Source organism: Manduca sexta, chromosome 24 (assembly GCF_014839805.1).
Source record: "Manduca sexta isolate Smith_Timp_Sample1 chromosome 24, JHU_Msex_v1.0, whole genome shotgun sequence".
NCBI lineage: Eukaryota > Metazoa > Arthropoda > Insecta > Lepidoptera > Sphingidae > Manduca > Manduca sexta.
In genome coordinates this window covers 15,270,807-15,292,852 of record NC_051138.1, presented here as the reverse complement: position 1 = coordinate 15,292,852, position 22,046 = coordinate 15,270,807, and the positions used below count along the sequence as shown (strand labels likewise).

The following is a 22,046-nucleotide window of genomic DNA, read 5'->3' as shown; positions in this document are numbered from 1 at the left end:
CCACGTAAGTGTGTCGCGTTCCGGGATCAGTCTGTGCATATCTGGTTCCAATAGGCCAGCAAAATTTTGTCGACTGCTGGGGGGTAATCATCTCTCATCTGTCGACATTCTATTGGCCTCCACTCCACTTACCCTCAGGTGTAGTAGAATCACTTTGCCGTCTATATAAATACAAATCCGTGATATTTTATAAGCCATCCTATCATCTTTTAATAGGTCACATTTTTCTCCAACTGCACCGCAGTTAAAACATAAAATTAAGTGTTTTTTTTAAGTACAATCACTTTTCCGTATCAGAATTAATTACAAGGATTAATAATTCTCTAATTATAAAGATAAAAGCAATTAGAAGAAGACCAAGCAAGTGTTAGGGAGTGCATACAGTTAAACTTTGCTCTAACTGTATTTTTTTAAGCTACTTATTTAAAATTTATAATACACATAGACAAGAAATAAATACAATTTTACAATATGTCATCTTTATTTGGGTTGTGTTTAAATAATAAAGTTTCATTAATTTCACAATGAAAATGCTACTAAAATTATTGATTCCGCGCATCTCTTCATAAGTATTACATGTTATTTTATGTTGAAGACATTTAAATAATAATTATTTTTGTAGATAAGTTATCAAAAACACAAGAAATTGTATTTTTGAAGCAATTATTTGTAAATCTGTATATTCACATAACTAATGCGCTGTAAATGTTTGAAACGAATGCTCAAGGCTGTTTTCTCGGCGGAGGACCTTAATGGAAATGCTCGAGTCTTCCCGGGAACTTGTAAATGCATTACGGAAAGGTCAGGTAAAAGGTCGATCGAAGTCTGTTGGCTTGGTGACCTCGGGAGAGAGTGCACTCTTACTGCCAGGGTTGGGGAAAGGACCTTAATTGATAAATTCTTGGTTTCTGTTTAATTTTGTTAGGAAGCTAATGTAAAATTTGTAATGAAAGTCTATTGGTGACTTATAGGGTTCATGTATAGTTATATGAGTATACATTCGAAGTCTAGACCACTTAATTAACCATAAAAACATATCTTCTAATACGTCTGCATGTGAGTATTTAGCAATGAAAATATTGTTTTGATTTAAGTATCAAACCACGTATTACCAGAATAACTAAGTATTAAGTAAAATAATCTTTAAGATACTGACTCAATTTTAGCCAAGTATCAAAAAATTTACTGGTAAAAAAAACGTACCTTTAATTACACATAAACAAACCAACTTACCGGTTACCTACCATTGAATATTGGTCAATATAATATATGTTGTTAGTAGATGCTATCGGTTTATTTATAATGGCCTGCGGCTCTACGCGCGTGTAAACATTTTTCCGGAATAAATATATACCCGGGATAAAAGTAGCCTATAGCACTCACAAGTAATGTACCTTCCTATTATTAAATAGTTCCTGAGATTAGCGCGTTCAAACGAACAAACTCTTCAGTTTTATATAGATTACTATTTTTTTTCTTTTCATCCCAAGTTCTATCACTCCGTTTGGCCAGGTAAACGCATTTTAGAGCATTAAAATTTTTGAGTATTAAAAATATACGCCACTCTCCAACCTATCGCATTCAATAAATAAATGTGGTTGAACTATGAAATTTGCACGATATAAAACGAGTTTTTTGTGTCTACCCGCGTGGATTGAGCTCAAAGTAAGTGCAGTGAGTGGATGTGGCTCGGTTGAGTGGAGACCGCTTTGTATCCTATATCCTGGTGAGAATTATATGTAACTGAGTTTATACCCCGGGGATTAGGTACAAGGGATCGAAGTCAAATCGTACTTAATTTCCACGTAGATTTCTATATCGCACAATTGTATTTGTGTTGGTTATAATACCATGTATTGTAAGCTGTTTTGTTTTGATTTCAATAACATTATTTTTTGATAAAGTGTTTTATGTAATGAAAAACTTTTTAATATAAACAAAATTGATTTTAAGCGAGAGATTCGTAAACATTTCCTTGTGAAATCTAAATGATAAGGAATAAAGGCAATGTACGAAATGATGCCGGCGCCAGTCGTTAAGCGAGAGGTTTGTACATAAACATTCCTTGTGAAATCTAATTGATAGGGAATACAAGCGTTATAAGATATAACGCCGACACCAGTGGGATTTCAGGGGCCTTATTCTCTATCATATAAGTTATTTTGACAGTGCGTAACAAAAACGTAACACACCGTGTCACGTTTAACACAATAGAAATTGCTATACAGAATACCATTCCACACAAATTTCACGAAGATAACATGACACGACCGCGTTATGCGTTTACTGTGTCATACAGAATAAGGTTCCAGAGCTGACCGCTGCATAACTGATTGTGTATGACGTCATCTGGCAATTACTGGTTACTGTTTTAGGGAGAAGTTAAATGGGTTAAGATCTGGGAAAGTACTGTTAATTAATAAACAAATAGGCCAAATAGCTAAGTGTCCAACACAATGACGGTCGACAGCGACCAACGGACGGTCGTTTATTGAAAAACATGGAGATGTCACGAGAAATCGACGGAAAGATCTTTGTATCTAGATATTAAGAATAAAGTTTGTGATTCAGAATAAGTATTTCATATTTATTTCAAGAGTGGGCAAGACCCGTTAATATGAGGTACCGAAATCATTGATGACCCAGTTTATATTAAAATCTTTATAAAATCATTCACAAAGAAATATAAAAAGATCTTTGATTAACAACATATTTAAAAATAAAAGAATATAAATGAGTATTGTATTCAAGAAATTACTTGAAATTAATTAAAAGCCATAATGACATTACTAAATGTTAAGTTTAATATAGAAACTCGAAGCGATGTATATTTTCCGACCCGATCCCATTAGTACTGTAATAACCACTTGTAATAATCCCAAATTCGTTCCTTTCTACGCAGTTGATTTGCCTCTAAAGCCCTAAAATAAAAAAAATAATGTTTCGTATTATTCTAGCACCCATACATCACAGTCAACAGCGGCAAACGTAATTTAATGTCGCAGAAGATTAAATAGGAGATTAGCCTGTTATCGCGGTTTGTAACAAGAAATACACGCGACAAATTGTCTGTCTCACGGCCGCTTGAAATTGAGCGGGAACGGTGAGACGCCATGTTTGTTTCGCGCCTTTTTTATTTTATTAGTTTTGTTTTTATGAAATAGAAAGAGGCATTAAGGCGATAGGAATTTTCATACATTTTGTTTCGGCTTTATCTGGGTAACTAAACAGTATTGGCAGTAAAATTTAAATTCACGTCTAGTTAGTAATTAGTTCTCGCAGTTGAAGAAAAACGTAAATAATCATGGATATTTCGGCCTTTAAAATTTAATATGACGAAATTTTAAAGGCAGAAATATCCATGATTATTAATTATTTTTACATTTTTCTTTCAACTGCGAGAACTAATCACTAACTAGACGTGAATTTAAATTCTTTACTTGCCAATACTTGTTTAGTTACCCAGATTAAAGCCGTAACAAAATGTATGAAAATGGACCTTGAGGTATCGCCTTAATATTATTATATTGTTTAGTATACCTATAGTTTTATAAAGATTCCTGAATTTTAATCGGAAGATAAGGTTTTATTTAAATTATAACACCAGTCCAGCATTATAAATATTTGATCCACTCTTGGACACATACATGTCCAACAGTGGATCATATATGGTACGATTAAGACTTTAGTCCATCACCCTGGCTCATGCGGGTTAACATGGTTTACACACCTTCAACATTCCTATATACCTAGTCTTGCCATAAATATTGTAATAAAGAAAAAAGAAAAATTGTTAACTGCAAATAACATTTATTACTTTTACAGTGTGTCAGTTTAATACATAAATATAAAACAATTAAAAATATAAAAAGCTTATTCGAAGTGGTCTCCATTGGCTGCAATACAGTCCTTTAAACGATGAGGCCAGTTATCAATAGAAGCACGCACTCTTTCCATGGGAAAATTCTTCACCGCCAATCGTATAGATTGTTTTAGGGACTCCAAATTATCATGGCGTTTAGAGCAAGCTGTACTCTCTAAAACTGACCACAAATCATAATCCAGCGGATTAAGATCGGGACTAGACGACGGCCAGTCTTCAGCTCTGATGAAGTCCGAAACGTTCGATTCCAACCAAGACTGCGTGGACCGAGCTTTATGACCCGGCGCCGAGTCTTGCTGGAAGGACCATACTTGGTTATTGAACATGGTGATGTTAAGGGGCTTAACTACCTTCTCAAGAATGGTATCTTGATACACTTGTGCCGATGTTTTGATACCTTTTTCACAAAAAATATGGCTCAGTCACTCCTTCATAGCTAACACCCCACCAAACCATCACTGAAGTCGGATAATGTCCACGTTGCACTCTGTCGACTAATTGGGAAGCTTCCTTAGAGCTTTGAGCATAAATACGGTCATTTTGTTTGTTAAAATGTTGCTCAATTGTAAAAATTTTCTCATCCGTAAACAAAATTTTTCTGTGACCTCCCTTTGCGTACCGCTTCAGTAGTTGTTTCGATTTTACCACCCTATTCTTCTTTAAATTATCAGTTAAGAAATGGCCAGTGCGTCTCTTATAGGCTGCAAGTCCTAAGTCATCTTTTAAAATACGCGACATGGTTCTAGGTGCTATCTTCATTTCCCGAGATAAAATCTTTTGCTTTCGGACAGGATTTCTTCGAATTCTTTCCCTTACTGCTTTGACCACCTTTTTCGTACGAACACTACGTGGACGGCCAGATCTTTTCTGTCACAAACAGAGGAGGTCTCATTGTACCTATTAATAGCCCGGTACACAAACATTTTACTAATACCAAGTGTATGGAGAGTTTTAAAAATTGCATTTGGCTCCATACCTACTTTGTGTAATGCTATCACAGCGATTCGGTTCTCTTTATCACCCCACACCATTTTAATATCGCAAAATATTTTACAATGTATTGGCGCCAAAATGAGAAAACACAATGAACAATCGTATAAAAATGACAGATTCGAAATTCAAATGTAATATTTTTTTATAATTAAGTGTAACAGTATTTATGGCCAGACTAAGTAGATATTTTAGGTTTCTTGACGTTTTTTATTCATCGTTAAAACAAGCGATAATTGGAAAGACATGCACGTAATTCCGAAAAGTCAAAAGCCTAACTCTGACCAATTAGTTGAACAGAGTCGCTAAGAACTCTTATTTATTATGCTTTGCGACATAAGAAGGAACCAAACAACAAAGGTGCTCCAAGTTTCCTTATTCAAAGACTAGCAACTTGTTATGTAACGTATTACTCCCGTGCGAAGTAAATCTATTGAAAAGTGATTGAGTTGTGGCCTTTATACCGGCGATGATGGGGTTTTTACCCGTATAAGACTATTATTTGAAAGGTGAAAGGTTTTTAATCTCGGAACAGTGACTAGAGCCGTAGGAAACGTGCTAAAATAGTTACTAAATATTGATACTATTTAAACTTATGGTTTTCATAATGGGGCAGAAAGAGATGTATATTAATTGATTCATACGAAATTTACAAGGTTGTCACCAGTTTCCACGCAACGTTTTTTAGGCTGTGATGTGATGTTTTTATTTGATTTTTAACAAAATCAATATAATGAAGGATGTACTACAATACGACACTTTTAATGGCAAAATATATTTGATAATTTAAGATTAAATCTTAAAAACAACATTGTTGAAGTCTCGTGGGTCAGTGTCAGTTAAAATGACATGGGTTTTAGGTTTGAAATGTTTAATCCAACTAAGTTTAGTTGATGTGACATTTACACAAATATCGTATGAAGATCGTATATTTTCAATTTAGATTCATAATGTTAACCAATGTCTCTAAATTGAAATGTCTGATGATTCTTAAGAAATAATTAAAAACGAAGTATTTATTATTTCACTTTTAATTGATTTTTCATAAGATTTATTTGAGTCTGGTCTCTCTTAGTTTTTAATGTATCGTGGTACGAAAGAGACCGATTTGTCGTTCGACAGAGACGTTTTTCACAATTTCTAATTATATTCTATTTGTCATCTAAAAGATAAGCCGACCAAATACAAAAGTCACACTTTATTCTGTTCCTAAATAAATGGTAATAAAGAGTACTATCTACATTAACTTATAACTGTCAAATCAAATTAACTTGAAACTTGTGAAACAGACTCTAAGTAGCAGTGGTGAAGGGTGAAGTTTTCCAAAAGGGAATCCGACACGTCATATTACTAATAAGGTTAAATGCGGTCTAGAAATCGATTTAATAATTAGATTTTACATCAATTACGAAAGGGAAGTTGGTTGGAATCGGTTTATGTAAACTCTTCCCCACTTAGCAGTAAAGTAGGATATAACCTTCTCAGGGTCTTAAACTTTCTCCATACCAAATTTCATAAAAATCCGTTCAGTAGATTTTGAGCAAATTGACTCATACAGATAGACAACTTTTGGGGACTTTGTTTTATAATATGTACAAATGATTTTTGGCATAAAAATAATTTTAACAAAAAATTAAATCGCCTTCAAAAACCACTCAAAACCAAAAAATTATTTCACATAACAGTTATATATTGGATACAGTGGGTGCAGAGAATTGTAAAATAGTTCCCTTTTATTTTTTTGTTGTGAAGGAAAAAAACGTTGGTATAAACACAAAAGTGTTTTCTATATTGAATTTGTTCAGCTAGTTATGTGACTGACTGTACATTCAGTGTTCAGTATCATCATTTGCAAAAAAAAAAGAAAAATGCCCTTGGAGTTATATAAAAATAAGGTCGGAACTCGCGTCACCGCCATTGAAATAGATCCGCCGGAAGTGGCTCTTGACTTTTGTCGAGAGCCCCAAAGGTCGAAGTGGAAAGAAGGTTTATCTTAATCTCGATTATATCATTTAAAACTATTTAATACTTGGTTATTTTCGGATGCCAGGAGACTCCTTTATAGCATGTGAAACGATTGTATATAATAATAATATCAGCCCTGTAGTATATAATTTTCCACTGCTGGGCACGGGCTTCCTCTACTACTGACAGGGATTAAGTCTTAGTCCACCATGCTGGCCTAGTGCGGATTAGTAGACTTAACAAACCCTCAAAATTCCTATAAAAAACTTTTCGTATGCAGATTTCCTCTCGATGCTTCACCGTTAAAACGAGCGATAATTCACAAAGAATACACACATAATTTTAGAAAAGTCAAAGATGTGTGCCCTGGGTTTTTGAACCTGCAGATATTGCTGGCAGTTTGTTCTACACCCAACTAGGCTATCGCTGCTTTTTGTATGTTAGCCCTAACTATCATCTCGATATAATCCAGAAATTGCTACCCCAAAGCCAACAACCTTTGAAACAGTTAGTTCTACTCACATTGACCTTTGATCGGAAATTACGTCTATCATTAAAATTCACGCTAATATGCTATGCTCTGAGAAGCTGCAGTGGATATATGAATTCCCCGTAGGATACGATACAAACTCGACGAAACTCAGTCTCATAGGAGTAGTAACTTCGTATCCAAACTTGCTGTTAACATCAGCTTGTTTACTTTGGACATGACTAGTTTCATGATATTTAATTTTATTAATAGTAAGATAATACAAGCTGACGGGATTGTTGTTTTGTTTGTTTAAATCATTGGTTTTCTAGTGGGAGGCGTGCCCCTCGGGAGGCGTCATGTAAGTGGATCGTTATGTAGATTTCGTCAATCAATTTCTATCTCTCGATAACAGTTCCTTTCTCGGTGAAGGTAATGTGTGTCCTTCGGTACTCACACAGCATATTTGCATAATTGAGTGATCATCGCTTTGGATAGTAAAAGAGTAACAAAAAAACACACACACTTTGATATTAGTTAGGATACTTAATGAGCTCCCTGGCTTCCTTTTCCACGCATTGAAGAGAAGAAGTGAGGCGTGGGCGTTTCCTATTTAAGACAACAAGGTGGAGTGGCGAAAAATACTTTGGGAATCCTTGGTTTAAATGATCTTGTTTATAGAAATTCTGCTCAGATTTATGTAAAGGTAATAAATAATTGATTGCGCCCATTAACCAATATAATATATAAGATATTCCTATTTTACTACTATTACAACGAACATAATAATCCTAATCAAGCACAGTAAAGTGACCCGACTGCTCATGATGGTAAGCGGAGTGGGTTCCAAATAGAATGCTACTGACAAGAACTGATTACTATTCATTATGCCGGCCTGGAACCGGATATACACAAGCTGATCCCGGAACGCGACACTTCTATGTGGGCCACTATGGCGGTTTTGAATATCGCTATGTATAGAGGTATTAAATACATTCTATCACCACTTATCCCATTATTAACGATTTAGACTTAGAAATCTACTCTTACTGTAGTTGAAACAACAATTTGCCGGGACGGCAAGTTAATAGCAATTCGTAAGTTCCCGTCTTCGAATAGACATTAAACTTCGCCAGGCGTAACAAATTGCTACAACACTGATGTAAGATCGATTTAACTTCAATAACTTTATTTGGTACGCAGACGACCGTTTTGTCGGTGACCGATTTATCGTGTACCTTTATGGTTTTAACGGAAGAGGCATGGATGGGCTGGACTTACGTCTATCTAATCTAGGGGCCGTTCAAGTATTACGTAACGCAATTGGGGGTGTCTGGTAAACGTTACGAGGCGTTACAGGGGGGATTCTCGTACAAAGCGTTAAATAACATTGCTTTTTTTATTTTAAAAAAAATTACAGTTATTTTAGCGATTTTCTGGTATTTTGCGTAAAATAATTGTGAATATTACAAAAAAAAAGTCACTTTAGAGTTACATAAGTTTTGGGGGAAGGGCCGGGGGCGTACAGGAACACGTTACGGCGCGTTACATATGGGAGGTCAAAAATCTTCAAAAATTGCGTTACGTAATACTTGAACGGCCGCCTATCTGATCAGCCCGTATCCACCTACTGCTGAGTATAGCCCTTTTCTTTGTCACACCACTTCGTCTTGTACGAGTCTTAGCTACTTGCTTGCATGCGTGCCGGCATATCGCGCGAGGTCTTCCTATCGGGTTGGAGGTCTGTACGCCTTTGCCTGTTTCTCGGGTATTCGGTGGTTGGATTAGATGACTAATCATCTTAATACCGCCGATCTACTAAAACACTATGAGATCTTTTGCATATTTTCTGATTGGATCATGAATAACCTAGATTTGTGTAAGTTGGGACTACAGACGCTTGGTGATCCTTTATCGACATCTCCTTGTAAAAGAACCCTTTGACAAATATAAACTTCGACTTTAACTAAAGATTAGTTGCCGGTAAGGTTGTTAACTATTTATGTGTGCCTTAATAATAGACGTAAACTTGTCTGTCCGTGTGGTTCGTCTAGCTCAGGGCTGCCAACTTTTCGTACAATAGAGTATTAAATTGAAGGCAAATAAACAGGTTTGGTTAATGGTTAGAATTCTATATATAAAAATACCTAGTCTTGCCATAAATATTGTAATAAAGAAAAAAGAAAATTGTTAACTGCAAATAACATTTATTACTTTTACAGTGTGTCAGTTTAATACATAAATATAAAACAATTAAAAATATAAAAGCTTATTCGAAGTGGTCTCCATTGGCTGCAATACAGTCCTTTAAACGATGAGGCCAGTTATCAATAGAAGCACGCACTCTTTCCATGGGAAAATTCTTCACCGCCAATCGTATAGATTGTTTTAGGGACTCCAAATTATCATGGCGTTTAGAGCAAGCTGTACTCTCTAAAACTGACCACAAATCATAATCCAGCGGATTAAGATCGGGACTAGACGACGGCCAGTCTTCAGCTCTGATGAAGTCCGAAACGTTCGATTCCAACCAAGACTGCGTGGACCGAGCTTTATGACCCGGCGCCGAGTCTTGCTGGAAGGACCATACTTGGTTATTGAACATGGTGATGTTAAGGGGCTTAACTACCTTCTCAAGAATGGTATCTTGATACACTTGTGCCGATGTTTTGATACCTTTTTCACAAAAATATGGCTCAGTCACTCCTTCATAGCTAACACCCCACCAAACCATCACTGAAGTCGGATAATGTCCACGTTGCACTCTGTCGACTAATTGGGAAGCTTCCTTAGAGCTTTGAGCATAAATACGGTCATTTTGTTTGTTAAAATGTTGCTCAATTGTAAAAATTTTCTCATCCGTAAACAAAATTTTTCTGTGACCTCCCTTTGCGTACCGCTTCAGTAGTTGTTTCGATTTTACCACCCTATTCTTCTTTAAATTATCAGTTAAGAAATGGCCAGTGCGTCTCTTATAGGCTGCAAGTCCTAAGTCATCTTTTAAAATACGCGACATGGTTCTAGGTGCTATCTTCATTTCCCGAGATAAAATCTTTTGCTTTCGGACAGGATTTCTTCGAATTCTTTCCCTTACTGCTTTGACCACCTTTTTTCGTACGAACACTACGTGGACGGCCAGATCTTTTCTGTCACAAACAGAGGAGGTCTCATTGTACCTATTAATAGCCCGGTACACAAACATTTTACTAATACCAAGTGTATGGAGAGTTTTAAAAATTGCATTTGGCTCCATACCTACTTTGTGTAATGCTATCACAGCGATTCGGTTCTCTTTATCACCCCACACCATTTTAATATCGCAAAATATTTTACAATGTATTGGCGCCAAAATGAGAAAACACAATGAACAATCGTATAAAAATGACAGATTCGAAATTCAAATGTAATATTTTTTTATAATTAAGTGTAACAGTATTTATGGCCAGACTAAGTATAATCTTTGTTGATCATACTCTTTATCACTGAAGGTCGTGTCCGGCTTGAAACGGCTTCACGGAGTCGTTAACAAGCTTTTTCCAAGCCTTCATGTCTTCGGCTTTACTTAGGGCAGAAGTAATAAAAATATTATAATAATAATAGAAATGCGAAATTGTAAAGTTATTAGTAGCTCTCTTATATGTGAGAGGTCGCCAGGGTAGGTACCTCAATGTCTATGTCTGCCACCAAGAAGCAGTATGTAGTCACTGTTGTGTTCCGGTGTGAAAAACACCGTAGCCAGTGTAAATGTGGACATAATAAGACTAAACACCTCATGTCTCAGGATGGCGAGCGCTGAGGAATACAAAACAATACTTTGTTATTCAAGGTGTTGGATGGTGTTTCTACCGTGTATGGGCGGTCATATCACTTGCCATAAGGCGAAAGGCAAGCTCGTCTCGTCATTCAAAGCAATAAAAAATTATATAATATACTTGAATGTTTCGTTATAAATAAATACATGAAACGCTAAATCTATTTGAATAAAATTTCCGAATATAAACGATGACCTGAATGAAGATAATCGTAAGCTACTTTTAGTTCCAAAAAGGTCGTTTGCGTGTGCAGAGCGCTGAATAAAATTATAGTGTTCTTTTTTCGACAGTATGATAAGATATTTATTGATTTGTTTAATATTTTTCTGTAGTTATATGTTTACATTATTAACTCATTAACGTATATAATATAGACACGAACGTCCATATAAACTATTTGTTCAAAATGTGAACTAAAATGGCAATCAAAACTATTATAAATTATTTATTAACTTGAACAACAAATAATTTTACTTATTTTGTCAGAAGATATAAACAGCCCCGTACACAATTGTACTCCATTCGTCTCTTTAAAGGTCGAACTTATTGATGATTCTTTTATATGCCGAGGTGAGCTACTAGCTCGTTTGCTTAAAAAAATATTCTAAATCGAAAACAGAGATTGTTAACAAACTCAAAATTCCAAATCACCTCGGAGGTTGACAGTCCATTACAAGACGTTTCTGCCGACATTTTTTACACGTACTACAAAACTATGGAACATATTGTCGCCAGCAATATATTGGATAGATACGACCTGGTGATCTATTCCCAACTAAACCACCCCTGCTATTGCAGATGATCATGGGCGTCGGTGGTCACTGACCATCAGGTCAATCGTAAGCTAATTTGTCCCTTATATAAAAAAAAAACCTTTCGTGAAAATGAAATGCCGCTCCAAAATCTTAATAAAATATTTCACAAGAGCGAGAATTTTCCGCACGCTTCATTAGTCAGTCGTATTTTGTAAAACTCTAATAAGCACTTTAGAATATGCGACAAGACGTCGCCACTTAAATATACCCAGGTAAAAATCCTGATATAAAAGAATAAGTTGTTGAGAATGCGCGACGATTTTGTTTTATAACGATCGAATAATGCTTGTAAATATCAGGTAAATAACGCATCGTGTTTTCGAGGCGAGAAAAGTATACCAAAATTATCATTATATAAAAAAAATGCATTTTTGTAAAATGCCAAAATTATATGAGTTCTGTTAGTTTATTATATTTTTAACGGTTAATGTGATTGCCACGGTCTTAAAATACTCAAAGATTGGTAATAGTTAATCTATTAACTTTGGTGCCTGAATGGCTGTTTCCGACAGTAATAACTTCGGATCGGAGTACCTATCTCACCTATAAAGGAATGTGACCAAAGAAAACCCGGTTTCTAACAAGGCCCACCATTGATGTTTTTGGTATTTTTGTGCGCGATTGTTTATTACTTCTTTTATTATTAAATAGATACTGCATATATTGCAATTTATTAAAACGATTTTCGTAGTTACTTTCATGAAATAATTTTAAAATTAGATGAGCCTGTAAGTGTTCTATTACCTTACATCTTTTTTTTTAAATTAAGTGTATTGCACTCTAACATAATACGCAAATTCGAGGTACATTCGGCGTCGTGTAGTCCTGTAAATATTCAACTAAAACCAACGTTCCTGTAACAGAGGCAAGGCGCGACGTCTAGTGGCTTGGATGCGACACTGACGCCTGTCGCGGAACTAAAATAGAATTTGCACGCAATTTGCAGAACATTTGTTGCATGTTAGATACGAAATAGAATTGAAATTGTGTGTGATCGTCTGAGAGATGACGTTGAGTAAAATTAAATCATAATCGTGAAAAGTGCTAGAAAAAAATATATCGCTGGCTCATTATTACAAGGTTGAACGTACTATATTAATTATTACCTATTTCTGTTGTAAAATGAAATTTATCCGGTTCCTACAGGCCGGCATGATTATTTCTACCTTTAATGGGTAATCATATCTCACCAGTCAAAATAATAATAATATCAGCCCTGTATTATATACTGTCCCACTGCTGAGCGTGCCCGTGGGCCTCCTCTACTACTGAGAGGGATTAGGCCTTAGTCCACCACGCTGGCGTAGTGCGGATTGGTAGACTTCACACACCTTCGAAATTCCTATAAAGAACTTCTCAGATGTGCAGGTTTCCTCACGATGTTTTCCTTCACCGTTAAAGCGAACGATAAATTCACAAAGGATACACACATGATTTTAGAAAAGTCAGAGGTGTGTGCCCTTGGGATTTGAACCTGCGGACATTCGTCTTGGCAGTCAGTTCCACACCCAACTAGGCTATCGCCGCTTGTAAAAATAAATATGTTAGTAAAAATTTGGAAAGACTAATAATAATTATTAATGTTTCCTCCTTAATTTATCTATCAAATTTATTTTTTTTTATAAAAAACACGGAATCATATTAAATAATTAAAGTGCAAAAATTACATACTTGTAATATCAAGTACGCAATATCTTCTCGGCTTATTATCGCCGTATATGTAATATTACCCTTAACCTATGTTTATTTCAAAACGTTTTTATTTTGTAGTTCAGCGGGTCGTATAAGATTTTTTACCCTGGTTTTGTATCCATTAAAAAAATGGTAATGAATATAGATTTTGTGTATTCAAATTAATTGTCAAAGCGTTATCCTGTGGTGCGTGATTCGCATTTATTCAGAGTGGTACGAATATTTTTGGCCCTGGCGAGGGAAAATCAATAAACTGGAGAGAGGTCCAACGGTTGCTAGTGTTATGTCGCGACAGACAGATAGAGAAACGCAACATACTTACGTGGGCTATTATGGCGGATTTTAACCCCTTATACGGTGGTCACTATCCGGGCGGATATAAAATATATCCTACTACCAGCAATATTCTAGATGTACCAAATATTCTTCAAATTATGGAGATATTGAGCGTCGAATTTCTTGCGTTTAAGGCTTCAGTAGCGTCAACCACAGCTGCAGATATTCCCAGTCTATTCTAAGTCCTGTACTAAATTTAATACGTAGTTACAAACAGCTTCACTGTTCGCTAACAAGACTTATGCGACTTTACTAACCTAGCTTTAGTTAAATTCATTTGAACAAAATGTTTCGTGCAGACTATTCGTGTGTTTCGCGAACTGTCCTAACTTTCGTAACAGCCGCGACAGTTTCTAACGTGATAAATTAAATTAAAATGAAGTCGGTACGACGAATCCTATTAATAATGTCGGTTATGAAGACTGAGTGACGTCTAACATGGTTTAATTTGAGTTCGGTAGCCTTGTTCGTAGACGCTGTTAACTTGTGCACTTACAAAAAATATAGTTGGCAATATTTCGCTATACAGCTTTTATTATCTGTGTTCTGCGTTTTCGAAATACTGTTCTGTCTGTGGTTCGTTCCCACAATAAAAGTGCATTTGTAATAGCAGAATTCTTACTTTAATCCGTTAATAATAACATAAAATCAATAGAATGGTCCATATAACCCGATTCCTGCCTTCCGTTTCGTAATTGATGGGAAATCTAATTATCATTAGAAAGATTTGTATATTATCTATTTTATGTCGGGTTCTCTTTCGGAAAATTCCACCTTTCGCCACTGGTGGTCTATAAATTGATGCTATCAATCGTATCTTTCACGTCAGTGTATTTGAAATAAAGGCGGATGGGTTAAAACGTATGTAGTTTATCAATATCGTAGCGTAGACTTGGTTTAAAAAAAATGGTGACCTACATTGTTATGAAATTGACTTAGCTTATCTAAATTGACCCCAAGTGGAATTCAAGACCCAAATTCCTTTAACTTTGAGTCCTTTGTTACAGTAAAATAGAAATACCTTACTAATTCCTAAGTGTCAATACAGATTGATTTAGACTTAATAGAAATTTGAATTGGCAATCTATGGATTGAATTGACGCCCTTCATGTTTCTCACAAATAGCATTTAATTTAAGAAACATTTCTGTCTTTATTTCGACAATTTCTGCCTTTTAGCTGTTCTTTTAGTTTTACTAAACTTAAATTGAAAAAATCGATGTTAATATTGACAGCTGGAGTTTTTTTTAATGCATTTATCCTTTGCACTACGACTCTGATTTTGAAATTTCGTTCAATAGTAACCTGTGTGAAGTTAGCAAGTGAGTTTAAAATATATATTTTTTTATATTGCCAAAGGATTGTACTAGGTTAGTACCGGATTGTACCGTTTTTATTTTGTTTGTACCTTATAGGGCTAGGAGATATGGTGTACTGAAAGTTTTGTCAATCAACGCCTTGAGTATAGTAACATAAACTCGCGGCATTTGCAAACCAATCATCATTTTAATGATTTTATAACTGAATATAATGAAGGAATACGTCTCTCAGTGGTAAAATACCTCTCTAACATGGTACAATCCGAAATGAGGGAGTACACACGACGGAAATACACGAAATTGGTAGAAAATTATTATTTATAAATAAAGTACGGCCATTTTCAAATAAATAATCATTGTGATGATTTTATAGCTGAAAATGATTGACGAATACCTCTTTCAGAGGTACAATCCCTCTCTAACAGAGTACAATCCGAAATGAGGGAGTACAAACGACGGAAATGCACGAAATTGGTAGAAAATTATTATATATAAATAAAAGTACGGCCATTTTGAAATAAATAATCATTGTGATGATTTTATAGCTGAAAATGATTGACGAATACCTCTTTCAGAGGTACAATCCCTCTCTAACAGACGACAATCTGAAATGAGGTAGTACAAACGACTGAAATGCACGAAATTCGTAGAAAATTATTATTTATAAATAAAGCACGGCCATTTTGAAAAAAATCACCCTTGTGATGATTTTATAGCTGAATGTGATGGATGAATACGTCCTTCACAGGTACAATCCCTCTCTAACAGAGTTTAAACCGAAATGAGGGAGTACAAACGACGGGAATGCACGAATTTCGTAGAAAATTATTATTTATAAATAAAGCACGGCCATTTTCAAATAAATAATCATTGTGATGATTTTGTAGCTGAAAATGATTGACGAATACCTCTTTCAGAGGTACAATCCCTCTCTAGCAGACGACAATCCGAAATGAGGTAGTACAAACGACGGAAATGCACGAAATTCGTAGAAAATTATGATTTTCTTCCAAGTAGAGGGATTGTACCTCTGACAGACGTATTGTCCATCATATCCAACTATAAAATCATCACAATGATATTTAAAATGGCGTACTATTTATAAATAATAATTTTCTACCAATTCGTGCATTTCCGTCGCTCCCTCATTTCGGATTGTACTCTGTTAGAGAGGATGTATTCTGAAGAACGTATTCATCCATCACATTCAGCTATAAAATCATCACAAGATGATTTTCAAAATGGCCGTACTGAAAAAATTCATGATTTTCTACGAATTTCGTACATTTCCGTCGTTTGTACTACCTCATTTCGGATTGTCGTCTGTTAGAGAGGATTGTACCTCTGAAGGACATTTTATCCATTATATCCAGCTGTAAAATCATCAGAATGGTGATTATTTTAATAATGGTTGTACTTGGAAAAAAATAATAATTTTCTACGAATTTCGTGCAATTCCGTCGTGTGTACTCCCTCATTTCGGATTGTACTCTGTTAGAGAGGGATTGTTCCTCTGAAAAAGGTATCCGTCAATCATTTTCAGCTATAAAATCATCACAATTATTATGTATTTGAAAATGGCCGTACTTTATTTATAAATAATAATTTTCTACGAATTTCGTGCATTTCCGTCGTTTGTGCTCCCTCATTTCGGATTGTACTCTATGAGAGAGGGATTGTAACTCTGTAAGACATAGTCATCCATCACATTCAGCGATAAAAATCATCACAAGAAATAATTTTTTCAAAATAGCCGTACTTGGAAAAAATCATAATTTTCTACGAATTTCGTGCATTTCAGTCGTTTGTACTACCTCATTTCGGATTGTCGTCTGTTAGAGAGGGATTGTACCTCTGAAAGAGGTATTCGTCAATCATTTTCAGCTATAAAATCATCACGATGATTATTTATTTGAAAATGGCCGTACTTTATTTATAAATAATAATTTTCTACCAATTTCGTGCATTTCCGTCGTGTGTACTCCCTCATTTCGGATTGTACCATGTTAGAGAGGTATTTTACCACTGAGAGACGTTTTCCTTTATTACATTCAGTTATAAAATCATTAAAATGATGCTTGGTTTGCAAATGCCGCGAGTTTATGTTACTATACTCAAGGCGTTGATTGACAAAACTTTCAGTACACCATATCTCCTAGCCCTATAAGGTACAAACAAAATAAAAAACGGTACAATCCGGTACTAACCTAGTACAATCCTTTGGCAATATAAAAAAATATATATTTTAAACTCACTTGCTAACTTCACACAGGTTCAATAGTATCCCCTAAGACATAATGTATGCACACCCGACTGACTTTTCTAAAATTATGTGTATATTCTTTGTGAATTATCGCTCGTTTTAACGGTGAATGAAAACGTCATGAGGAAACCTGGACACCTGAGAAGTTCTCTATGGGAACTTTGGGGGTGTGTGAAGACTACCAATTCGTACTAGGCCTGTGTGGGGACTTAGGCCTAATCCCTCTCAGTAGTAGAGTAGACCCGTGCCCAGCAATGGAACAGCATACAGGGCTGATATTATTATTAAGGGTTAATGTAAATCATAAACTTGTTATTCCAAATAATAGTAATTCTAAAACAAAATCTAGCTGAGAAATCTACAAATTCCAGTATTTAGTAATAATCCAACAAAAAGTTATTGTTAATGGGTTAGTTAGTATTTAACTGGAGTTGTTAATTGGGCGCCGAACTCAAATAAACCCGTTGAGGTCAGCGCGTAATCTTTACTTATTCATTTGGATGTTTAAGTTTTGAGATTGCTGAGTGCTTGGATCAACATTTTCAGCGATAATGGTTTCTATATTACAAACCTTTGATTTCTTGAGTGGAATTTCTTTGGCAGCAAAATGCTATTATTTGTGTTATTTGTTTGCTGTTTGAAATAATTGAAACAATATTTTGACAGTGGGATGAAAAGTTTTGGGTTCGATTTCTAGGTGTGTAAGGTTTTTCAACATCATTTTCCCAGAATTTAATTGACAACATTTCAAAATGTAAACGTGCCTAAAACAAAAATACCGTTTCTTAATTTTTCTACTCTGAGTTCGATTGTGAATTTTAATATTTTTTTAATACCTAATTTCGGAAAAAAAAATTAAAAACCGAAAAATGCTTGATGACGTCATATATACGATTGAATGAGATAGTTCCTTGGTCCACTTAACTATTTATTTTAAAAACTAAGACACCGTCATTGATTTTGACCTGAAGCAGGTAGTGAAAGTAGCGATAGCCTAGTTGGGAGTTCAATGGACTGTCGCAACGAATGTCCACAGGTTCAAAACCCAAATGGACGTATCTCCTTCTAAAGTTATGCGTATATATTTTTCTCAATTAACGCTAGCTTAAACGGCGAAGGAAAACATCGCGTACCTGAGAAGTTCTCTATAAATTTTGAAGGTAAGTGAAGTCTGCCAATCCACAATGGAACAGCGTGGCGTCCTGCAGCAGGACAGTGTACAGGACTGATATTATCATAGATGGTCAACTATGCTTTTGGGCACCGTTTTAAAACTCTTTTCCCAGTCATATCTTTCTTTTTGTCATTTGCGTTTTAATTCCTAATCTGCTAATATCTTTGACCAATATTAACTTTAGAATATAACTAGTAACAACGTATTACCTAACTACAACGACATAGTGTGATAATTGGCATATATTAACTGGATTTCGTTGGTTATCTAGTGCCAGATCTAATTAATGGCGTCTGGCATTCTGCCAGAATGTCCACTTCTATCTTTACGACACGATATCTATTCGATATTCGAACTAATTGAGTTCTTTTATTTTTAAATGTCAAAGATAATTGTGTAACAGAAAAGGTTTTATTTGTGAATTAAAAATAAGTTATACTTATTCGTATTCGAAAATTAAATCATGTAATCTGTCTATAGCGTTTGGCAAAAGGAAAAAAAATCATTTTTGGTGCTTAAATACCTTCTAATTTTGCTTGTTATTGGTAGGTATCAAGCCCAAACCTCTAACTCAAACAAGAGTAACAGAGTGGTTAGGCCGTAGCCTAACCACTCTGTTAAACACAATATATTATAATATTTATTATTCCTAAATATCATTTTTCAATAACATTCACATAAAAGCAATTTAAGGCTATAATATATTCAAAGTAACTACGACTTTTTACTACATTTTCAGTCTTTACTAAGATATTGCGTAAGAGTCTGAAAACTTTTATAATTTTTGGACTACAAAACGAGTCCATTAAGACTCTATATGAGTGCAAACGACCGAATTAAATGAAGTTCAACATTTAAAAAGTAAAACTTATATTGAAACATCTTCGTGAGCTTGTATTCATTGGTTAAAATGATTAAGGCGAATTATAACTTTACTCGTCATCTATATAAATAAAATAAATAATTTAAAATTCAAAGACCGTTTTGGCCGAAACTGTAAACAAAATCTCATTGTAAATATTAGGTATAATTAATAATGCATATCTATATATATAAAAATGAATCCCTATTTCTCTCGGTCACGCCATCAGGCGTGAACGGCTGGACCGAAATCACTAATTTTTTTTTGTGTTTGTTATTGCCAGGAGAAGGATCTTATGAAGAAAAAAAAAACAAAAATTGCGCGGAAAATTAGAAATTTTAAGAAAACTTAACAACAATATTAATTTTACATAATTATCAGTGGTTTGAAATAGATAACTGTCAGCGATCGACAGAATGCGCGCGTTCATACCATAGTTAAGACAGGACAACGTCTGTCGGGTCAGCTAGTTTAACAATAAATAAGATTTTTACAAACGCGGAAATCCTAGGTTTAATATTTAAAAATGGAAAAGCGAACGTTCGAATTTTATATTTATTCACAGAGGGCTTTGTTTGATTTTAATAAACACAGCGCTCCAATTAAATCATTCCACTACTTTTAACACGTTGCATTCCAATAATTTGCGAGTATTCTATTTTTTTATAACACACTTAAATCCCCAAAAGGGTGGGCAGAGGCGCAACAATTTCCCCAACTTTTCATTCCGTTTTCCATCCCATGATATGATAGGCAAGCTTGTAGCAATAATATTGTAAGTATTTGGTATAGTTTGTCTTGTATGTTTATCCATATTGCATTCATAACTTTAGAATACGTTCGAAGCAAAGTATCCAATGAATATGTAAGTTCAATTCTATCCAAGTTGTATTGGATATGAGTTGCTCGCGGGAAACAGTTTTCATTACTAGCAAAAACTATTTAATGAAAAAGTATTTATTCGTTTTAATGAATCATACGTTTGGTAAGTACGGCAATGGGATCTGATGAGTTATTGGTAGGTCTATAAACATCAATATGAGGATAAGGAAGGAAGGATACGTAAGGTAGTGTGACCGATTATAGCCCGCTTGCAGACTGCGTATGTATATTAGTACCTATGTGTTGTGTCCAGTTTCAGAAAATTTCACCATTCGCACTGATACGTTGAAACATATCTTTTGAACATAAAATATCGTCCTTCAATTAAAACAAAGGTATGAATATAATTTACATAAAGGATATTACGCAAGGGTAAATATTAAATGAAATCAACTTACCGTCCATAAACTTGGGCCGTGCCGTTTGGAAATTAGTTATCTTAGGGACCCGAGGAGGAACAATAACAGGGTCTGATATTTCACTAGATGTGTGCCTAGCACCTGTTCTGTCTTGCTCGTCTGTCATGTTATCCATTGACCCAATTTCATCTATATCTGCGCTCTCGTTCTTACTTCTAGCTATGTTCTTATTAACCGTTGTTGAGAAATCGTGGAACAATTTAAAACGTATCGCGTCATCAACTCTAAGCTTTTCTTTCGAACTGTTTTGAGTGCCAGTGTTTTCTTCGTACACTTCTAAGTTATAGTAATCTGTTATGTTTTCAGACGACAGATGTGGAGTCGCTTCAATTTTTCTTTTGAATGTATCTAGAAGTTTCTGATATTCTCTAGAACTTACAGTCGTTGCAATTAGTTCCTCGATTGTATTACTTGATGTTTCGAGAAAGTAAATGTCATTTGAATTGATCTGATCGGGTCTACTTCTGCTTAGGTTTTGCATTTGTGGGTTGGTGAAGGGTAGTAAATTAAGGATAAAGGTGAGGATCAAGATAATCTTCAAGGCGAGCGTTAGTTTCTCGTAGAAGGATGAGTAGAGGTATAGGGGTGGAATGGGGCGTGGTGGGTGCGTCATGCCAGGCCGGCTTCAGCGCCGACTACCCTGTAACGAAGAAACATTTTATTAATGAATACTGTACATTTTCAACACTACACACAGTTATGAGCTTACATAACATGCAAATCGTTTGCATAAGAAATTATAAGACACCTCGGATTATTGCCTGTTACAATATTAAGCTCACTACGCTTCAGAAACTATCATATAATTTCCAGAAGCTAATTTGCTAGGAAAATTATTTCGAGGAGCTACTACGAAGATATGCCACACACATTGATGCCAATGAAGGCATGTCAAGGTGTTTGAACTAAAATTCATTACAGGCTCGATAGTACGTGCTCTCACTGAAGCAAATACCGGATGCTACGTATGAGAGCGTGCATTGCGGAAATTAATGGTGCTCCACGCAACAGCTGGCTGCTTCAAATGTAGATGGAAATTGCAAAAATGTTGAGTTTAGTTTGATAGAAAATATTTGCTTGTATTTTTTGGATGGAGTAGTTATTATCGTGCATGATAATATCCGCCTTAGCTATGACTAGTCGCCTTACAGAATGTATGTAATAAA

At 35.1% G+C, this 22,046-nt stretch overlaps 1 protein-coding gene across 1 annotated transcript in view; it reads right to left on the bottom strand.

Moving 5' to 3' along the window:
• The window catches only part of LOC115450010 (gamma-aminobutyric acid type B receptor subunit 2), a 129,233-nt gene that overhangs the window by 37,313 nt on the left and 69,874 nt on the right, over nucleotides 1–22,046 (bottom strand). Inside the window, exon 2 of the mRNA XM_030177915.2 lies at nucleotides 20,860–21,520. Coding sequence (XP_030033775.1) covers nucleotides 20,860–21,493 — 634 coding nt within the window. The 5' untranslated portion in view covers nucleotides 21,494–21,520. The remainder of the gene's footprint in view (nucleotides 1–20,859; nucleotides 21,521–22,046) is intronic.